The sequence below is a fragment of the Octodon degus genome, unplaced genomic scaffold (assembly GCF_000260255.1).
Source record: "Octodon degus isolate 3935 unplaced genomic scaffold, OctDeg1.0 scaffold00014, whole genome shotgun sequence".
In the NCBI taxonomy this organism is placed as follows: Eukaryota; Metazoa; Chordata; class Mammalia; order Rodentia; family Octodontidae; genus Octodon; species Octodon degus.
Genome location: NW_004524590.1, coordinates 2388659 through 2397367, shown reverse-complemented (window position 1 = coordinate 2397367; position 8709 = coordinate 2388659). Strand labels below are relative to the sequence as shown.

Below are 8709 nucleotides of genomic sequence, written 5' to 3'. Positions count from 1 at the left end.
TAAATAAATAAATTTTTCCAGGGAAATGAGATAGCTACCTAAAGCTGAGATTCACTGAAGAGAAAATCCTTCCTAAAGAAGTAAAGATAAGTTAGAAGACTTTAAATAGTCAATTGTAAGCCAAAATAAGGTAAAATTAAAATGGTATTGGACCTTGTGGTTTATACACCCTATTTCCAAAGTTCAAAAGAAAATTTAAACCAATAATTTCAATCCTGGATAGACATACATAAAGGTGACAGGTCAGTTCCCAGGCAAATCTCACATCAAAACCTACCAGATATCTGCTTTTCTGCCATATCCTTCTCCACTGATGACTTCCGGGCTCATCCAGTATGGTGTCCCTGTGACGGACTTCATTCCTGTTCCTGAGAGGCAGATGGTCTGAAGCCGTTTGCTGGCGCCAAAATCTCCCAGTTTAACATTACCTGTTGAGTCTCGCAGGATATTTGCACCTACAAGTGAGAAAAGAGCTTCACTTCACTTTCTTTTACTGTATTCTAGAATACAGTACAAAACAACAACAGAGAATATCTTCCCAAACCAGGTTGCCTTTCATCTCGATAAGCAGGACCTGGCATCCCCTAGTCACGCAGCAGATGCTTATTAGGAACACAGCACATGAACTGCACTTTTGTTTTGTTTTGTTTTGTTTTGTCTTTTTGAGACAGGCTCTCCCTATGCAGTTCAAGCAGGCCTTGAGCTCACTCTGTAGTCCAGGTTGTTCTCGAACTTGAAATAGTCCTTCTGCTTCAGCCTCCCCAGTACTGGCACTACAGACGTGCACCACCACACTGGCTGAACTCTGCATTTTGAATCAGTTATGCTAAGGAAGGACCTAGGAAGGCTCTTCTGTTGAAAAGATCAGGATGGAGGTGGAGGTAAACAAGAAGAGAAGGGGGAAAGGCAAAGCGTAACCTGATGAAGTATTAAGGAAGAACAAGTGGCTCAAAGGCCCTATTTCACATAAAGCAAAAAGCAACTGGCTAAAGATGATTTCCCTGGGCTCAGAGATAGCTCGGCAGTCTAGGTGCCTGCCTGGCAAGCGCAAGGTCCTGAATTCCATCCCTGGTACTGCATGCCATGCTGGTCCCAGAACCAGGTGTGGTGGTGCACACCTATAATCCCAGCACTGGGAGGCTGAGACAGGAAGATCACTACAACTCTGAACTCTCAACACCATCATGGGCACACACCATCACCATCACCCTGTATCAAATAAATAAATGCAAGACCCTGTATCAAATAAATAAATGATATTTTTTAAAAAGATGATTTCCCTGAGGAAGTCATGTTTTCGTCAAGAAGTGCCTGAGGGACTTATCTAATAAAAAACTACTACTTTTGCCCTTCATTACTTACCCTGTATTTTAAAGTTTTTTCTTACATTGTGTTTTGATTTATATTAAGTTTATTTCTTCATTTCTATCTATATTTTAAATACCTTTTAAGTAAGCTTTAAGCCTATCATAAGCTTTAACATTTCATTTACTTTTGTGAACTTTTTAAGACAGCTTTAGAGTTACAGAATTATTACAAAGACAGAGTTCCCATATACCCTAAACTGTTTCTCCTGTTATAAATAGGAGAAATATGTTAGTATAATACATTTGTCATAATTAAACCGTGATAAACCATTAATTAAAGTCTGTATTTTGTAACAATTTCAAATTTTTCCCTAACACCTTGAATCTGTCTCAGAATTTCACTGTGTTACGTTTACTCATCATGTATGCCTCTTTCAGTCTTCTAGGTATGACAGTTTTTCAGACTTTCCTTCTTTTATAATGTCCATGGCCCTTCTGGGAAGTACTGACTAGATTTTTATAAATGTCTTTCATTTGGGCTTTGTCTCATTTTTTTACGGTTAGGCTGGGGTCGTAAGGTTTGGGGGAAGAAGAGCAGACGTAGAGGACTACTGTCATCGCACACCACCACGGGCACACACCATCACCATCACTACCATGTCAGCATGGCCCATGACCACCAGCTGGACCAGTGCTGGTCAGGTTCTCATTGCAAGTTCCCTGCCTTCCCCTTTCCATACTGTACTTTTTCAAAAAATTCATCATATATAGCCTACAATTAAGGAATGGAGGATTATGTTCTGGGATGAGGACCTACATAAATTACTTGGAATTATTCTGCAAGGGAAAGTGTTCCCTTCTCCTCCAATTGATTATTAAATCATTCATTTATGTCACAACTGTATGGGTATATATGTTATACTTTGGGTTATACTCTAATACTACCTTATTTTGCTGTTCTGCTTGTCACAGGTACTCCTTCCGTAGACTTTCCTTTTTGCTACATACCAATCATTGTGTTTTTGTTTCCTGTGTTGTTTTGCACTTTCTAGCAGAAGATGCCCCAACTCATCTTGATTCCTGCTCAAGTCCCAGAATGAGTCACTTCTCCAGTGAACTCAAGTTCCTTTTAGTAAAAAGTGGTATTAAAAACAAGATTTTATATTCTGGACTCATTTGCTTTTTACTGTCTACTTTCCCCATTATATCTCACATTACTGTTTGTTTGTTGGCAACACCAAGGACTGAACCCAGTGCTGCTACAATAAGCAACGTCTCCATCCTTCTTTTGTATTTTAAGACAGGTTCTCACTAAACTGCCCAGGCTAGGCTCAAACGTGCAATCCTATTTTGGGCTCCAAAAGTGCTACGATTATAGGCATGTGCTACCACATCTGGCTTGACCAATAGTTTTTCTAGGACTCTATATCTAGTTTTTCCTTTAATAAGTTATTTCTTTTCTTTAGTTTTTTCTATAAATTACATGTTTTTTTTTAAAGCTGTATATTTTTATTACCTAATTTTTAGTTTGTTCATTTACTTTTGGAGATATGGTCTATGTAGTTCACAGGGGCCTTAAACTCACTATGTATCTCAGAGCAGCCCCTAATTTGTATCAGTTCTCCTGACTCAGCCTCCTCCTTAGAGATGTGCACCATCACACCCAGCTATCAATTTTCACATTCTATTTCAGTATTTATTTTTAGGTCTTGTTCAACCTTAAACACATTTCAAATGTTTTAGTCATCCTATTTTTAAAATTTTTAAATGCTCTATATGAAGGAGGGTGAATAGTAGGAGAAATCTATATTATAGGCTGGAGAAAACATAAACTCTCTAGCTCCACCATGAGCTTTTCATCTCCCCAAATCCCTCAACGGACATAATGATGGTACTCCAAAGTTCCTCTGCAGGAGGGTGCAGTAACTATTCTGTGCACACCTTAAATCTAAATATGCTACATTACCAGTAACCCTTGAAAAGGAGCATTTTCTTTTTTTTTCCCCCAGAACTGGGGATTGAACTCAGGCCCTTGCACTTGCCAGGCAAACTCTTATTTGACTGAGCTATCTCCCCGGCACCAGCATTTTCTTTTTATACTTGCTACCATTCAATACTTAAAAGAAGGACTCTGTTGAAAAAGCTAACATCCTTATTTAACCAGTGGAAGGATGACAAAGCAGTTTCTGTTTCTGTTTTGAGACCGGGTCGTACTGTGTTGTCCACGCTGGCCTCAATTTCCTTGGCTCAAGCGATCCCCGCCCCAGTCTCCTGAGCAGCTGGGACCACAGGTGTAGCTAGCTTAACAAGCTGAGTTGTATTTGTTACAAGCAAGGAAGGAAGCATCCTGGGACCTCCACAGACAGGGACAGCTATCTGTGGAGGGAGATCCTCAATGCTACAGGAGGGGCTGGAGAGAAAGTCAACAACCAGGTTTGGTTTGGTTTGTGTGTGTGTGGTGTATTTTAAATTGTTTTGCACATGTTAGAAGTTACTAAAGGGACTTTACAAACATAAACAAAAGTGGAAGGAATCATATATGTACCAAGCTTCAACATCCACCTGGACAGTCCTGCCCAAGTAATATACTGCCACCACTCTCTCTTCCATCTCAGGGTTGGAAGAAACCCATGACATCATAGTCAATTAAAAGTTCAGTACCTATTTTTAAAAGATAAGGACTGTTATCACATTCAAAAATATGAATTCCAATTTTTTAATATTATCAAATAGCTATTTTTTTTTAATACACATACACACCAAAAGAGAAGAAAAACCCAAGTTAGGTCTATACAGTGAGCCTTTCCTAACCTAAAAGTTCTACTCTCCTTTTTCCCCCCTTTACCTTGCTAGCTATACCTTAAGGGGCCATTTGAACATGTTCATTTGCCGTATATAAACATGCTACAATCTGCCAGCTGAACTGAAGTTTGATAGGACTGGGAGGGCACAGTTAGGTAATGCTGCACTGCTCACATCTCTGCACTGGTCATGTCAGCAGCTGCTGGCTCTTCCTTTACCAATTAAAAGCTGTTCACAAATATTGGGAAATACTGAAAAAGACACATAATAGAAAACAACAGTGACTATCTTGCTATTTGGTGACAGCCACTGCTAATCATAAGACTTGCTGTGTTGTCCATGCTGGCCTCGTGTCCAATTTAACTTTGACAAGCGTGAGATCACAATGCACAACTACTATTCTATCTCTCCTTCCTCATCGATGTATTTTCCCTATCATATTTAAAGTCAGCTTGCTTTCATGCTCAATCAGCCAAGTTGGCTCATCACTCCTTCTGGCAGGACGAAAGGAGACCCATGTGGAAAGCTGTTCCAGCTTTTGTCGCAGTATCAGGTCCCATCCTTGAGCCTTATGTGCTCGCAGGTGGGACTTCTGGGAGGTGGCTGCATAGAAGGTATGTGACACTGGGATTAAAGGCATGTGATATCTGTATTAGTCCCCTAATTGGATTAGCATAGTTCTAGGTGTGGCTGATGGATTTATAAAGAGGGAAGCCACACTCCTGGCACCAGCAATAGGCTTGTAGACTGGATAGAATACAAAGGAACAACAACAAAAAGAATACAAAGGGACAGAAGGAAGGCAGGTGGCTGCTTGCTGCTTTGCTGCCTCCCGCCTGCCCTGCCATGCCAAGCCAACCTGCCTTGGAACCAGACAGCTATGGACTCAAAGCTCTATAAGCTGAGCGCTGAAATAAACCTTTTCTGCTTTAACTTGTGGGTGTCAGGGATTATTCCAACAACAAGAAGGCAACTAAGACAGCTGCTTCCTTAGCCCTCTCCCTTGCCTCATTCTGAGTGTCAGTGAGAAACTGGCCTGAACAGCAATTATTCCTAAGTGAAAATCTTTGTGATTCATAAAGCCACTTACCTGGTTTCATACTTAGAATAGCTGCGTTCTGCCTGAGAGAGCTCACAGGCCACACCCTCGGCCCCTGTGACTGCTGCTGCAGATGGTGGGGTGATGGCGCATCCAGGCCTGACACGCTGTGCAAACCCTGCACCACTGGGCGGCACCCCTGCCTTTCGCGTTCACTGTTAAGCCCGTTCCAGGCGCTCCCACTCAGGCACTCTACAGATTCTGTTCTAGCACCAGAAACTGGCTAGGAATGTTCTCCTGGGCTTGCATATGGCCACCTCAGGATGTGCCACACCACAGGGAAGCAGAAGCCTAGGAGCCCATGAGTTCCCGGCAAGAAGAATGCCTTATATATTCAGATACACTTTTGCATTTATTAATTTATTTTTATTGGCTGATAAAGTGAATAAAATTTGATAAACTGATAAAATTTCTAAATTTGGGATCACAACAATCTTACATAATTAGACCTCTTTTTTTGTGGAACTGAGGATTGAACTCAGGCCCTTGCGCTTGCCAGGGAAGCACTTATTCCACTAAGCTACCTCCCCGGCCCCTACAGTAAAGTTTTAAGTACTCTCAAATTTTACACACCCTCATCACCTGACCTGCTTTTGTAGCTTATATGCATTCATTCACATACCTGATCCCTGAAAACAGCTGTTTCTCAGATTTAAAAAAAAGGTTTAACTGAGTTCACCACCACTCAGTCTCTTTCCTTAAGTAATGATTCACAGGATTTTCAATATATTATCAACATCAAGTGTGACATCATTATAGCTCACTTTTGAGTGTTTTCTAGGTACTGGGTACTGTCCTAAGTCCACACAGTAACAATCACTGTAAGGAGCCTCTTGTAAGAAGGCAGAGTAAAGCACAGAGACTAGATGACTTGACCAAGATCACAGAGTCCTAACAGAGAAAGCTTGAATTTGAATCAGGTTGCCTAGAAGCAGATCCCTAACGCTTAACCACTCCCTTCTAGCGCCTATACACTATATATGAAAATATGGTCTCCTTTATATGGGCTTGTGGACTTTATTGATCTGTGAACCTCCAAAGTGGAGCTACTCATTTGTGGAAACCTGAACATCAAAACATCAAAAGAACATTTTTAGAGTAGATGTATGCATTTAAATGTTAAATGCTCCCTGGTTCTGCAAAAAAATAGTTAAATGCCTTAGCTATATCACTTGTTTCATTCATAAAGAACTGTGTAAAGTAAAAAGTATCTCATTACTTACCTTTGATATCTCTATGGACAATCATATTACTGTGCAAATAATGGACACCCTCCAGAATCTGACGTGTGTATTTCCTAGTCACATTCTCAGTGAGAGCTCCATATGCTTTTAATTGGTCCTTAATTGAGCCCTAGCGTAAAAGAGAAACAAAAATTATGATACAGTTTGAAATGAAAACTGGTATTAAATCCTGACTTTTAAGCAAGTCCAAGTTCATGAGTAGGAAGCTGTATTTGGAGAAGGCAGATACTGTCAGTAGTGATACAACATGCCCATGCAATTTAAAATAATTCATCTGCATTCTCCAAATAGAACTATGGGGGAAAATGTCACAGTTGAAAGAAGCAATTAAAACTGTTTTGACTGGTGCCCCTTTCTATGACTATGCTGGTTCTATCTCCTATTCCTGCCAACTGTTTTACAAAATTCTCTCATCCTTTATCTTCTTTTGTCCTGACCATGTCTTTATTTTTTCTATTATCCCTCTGAGTATGCGAGCCCTGAATTTATATTGTTCTTACTCTATATTTTAAAGCTAATTTGTGTCGTATTTTTATCTGTTGATTTCTTCCTCAGGAGAAAGAAAGGGTATGATAAGAAAATCAGAATGTGTTGAAGAGTTTTCTATTTTTGCTTTATGTAGCTAACACTCTAGTTAAAAACATATAAGAAAATACAGTAAGGAAGAATTTCATATTTTTTAAAGTGTATTTTTAGGCCAAGAGAAGTGCCTTTTTCTGAGAATGCTGAATTAGTCTAAGACGTAACACAGGAATTTGTTTTGTTTTGGTTTCTTTTTTTTTTTAATGTAATTCTTTTTTTTTTTTAATTTATTTATTTGTGTGTGTGTGTGTGTGTGTGGCCAGCTCAGCCCACCAGGGGGCGGGGCTGCCTGGCATGTGGTGCTGGGGATTGAACCACGGTCCCTAAGCTTGTTCTAAGTAGGTGCTTTAGACCACTGAGCCATCTCACCAGCCCTTGTTTTGGTTTCTAAAACAAAAAAAACCTGTTGACGATCCTCCTGCATGCTTCAGTTTCCAGAGTCCTGGAGTCACAAGTGTGCATCACTGCATCCAGCTCAGGACAGATACTGATTGACTGTTTGTTTGTTTATTCTGCCTTTTTGAGACAGGGTCTCGCTATGCAGTTCAGGCTGGCCTTGAGCTCACTTTGTAGCCTAGGCTGGTCTCACTCACAATGATCCTCCTGTCAGATTATAGGCTTGTGTCACCACACCAAGCTCAGACACTGAATTCTGAAAAAGTTTCCTTAGTGATTCCAATGCACAAGTTTAATGATTACCATTTTAATGGAAATAAAGTGCTTCCAAAGAGACAAATCTGTTTTTTAAAAAGGAAATACAGCAAAATGTTTCTGCCTTCCTTGAAGTTTGTACTCAGCTAAAAGCTGTAGAGCCCCAGATTCTGCAGATTAAGCATTTGCTATTTCTGCTACCCATGAGTGATCCTTGCAGAGACAGCAGCACACCCAGCCCTGCAAACACACACAAGGAATGTCCATTACCCTTATCACTTATTGCGGCATGTTTATTGACAATCTTCTTACTGTGTTCACTTGTAGTACTACACAGAATGACTCTGCTAAAATTGAGCTCTCCAAGCAGTAAGCGCAAGTAACTGTAGACTGATGGGTCTTCTGGCCAGTTGGGTCAGTGCACTGTGGCTCCTAACAGCTCCATCAGTGTTGTCTACCTACCTCCATGTATATGAAAACGTTAACTTCTGCTGGACATGGCGGCACGTACCTGTAATCCTAGCACTCTGGAAAGCTGGGAGGGCTGCAAGTTTGAGCCCAGGGTGAGCTACTTAGTAACTTAGCAAGATCCTGTCTCACAAATTTTTTTTTTGTCTATTTTAAAGGGTTGGGTATAGCTCAATGTGAAGGAACAGGGTTCAGTACTGAGAAAACAAACAAGCAACAACAAATATATACATATATAAAACGTCTGCAGTATGTACAACTGGAATGGTTTAAGAATTGTGCAGCAAAGAGAAACAGAGAAAGACACAGACAGAAAAGCCAACTGCTGTTTCAGGTACTGAAAAAGTAAAAAGTTGGGCTGGCGAGATGGCTCAGTGGTCTAAAGCACCTACTTAGAACAAGCTTAGCAAAGCACAGGGACCGCGGTTCAATTCCCAGCACCACATGCCAGCCAGCCCCGCCCCCTGGTGGGCTGAGCTGACCACACACACACACACACACATAAATAAAAAAAATTAATTAAAAATTACAAATAGGGCTGGTGAGATGGCTCGGT

At 40.6% G+C, this 8709-nt stretch overlaps 1 protein-coding gene across 2 annotated transcripts in view; it reads right to left on the bottom strand.

The window, feature by feature from the left end:
- Positions 1 to 220: 220 nt before the first annotated feature.
- The window catches only part of Map3k2 (mitogen-activated protein kinase kinase kinase 2), an 87799-nt gene continuing 79310 nt past the window's right edge, over positions 221 to 8709 (bottom strand). For both annotated transcript variants that reach the window (XM_012513625.2, XM_023709677.1), the window contains exons 15-16: positions 6432 to 6561; positions 221 to 455 (exon numbers count right to left, since the gene is read on the bottom strand). In XM_012513625.2, the coding sequence (XP_012369079.2) occupies positions 274 to 455; positions 6432 to 6561 (312 nt within the window). In that variant the 3' untranslated portion in view covers positions 221 to 273. The remainder of the gene's footprint in view (positions 456 to 6431; positions 6562 to 8709) is intronic.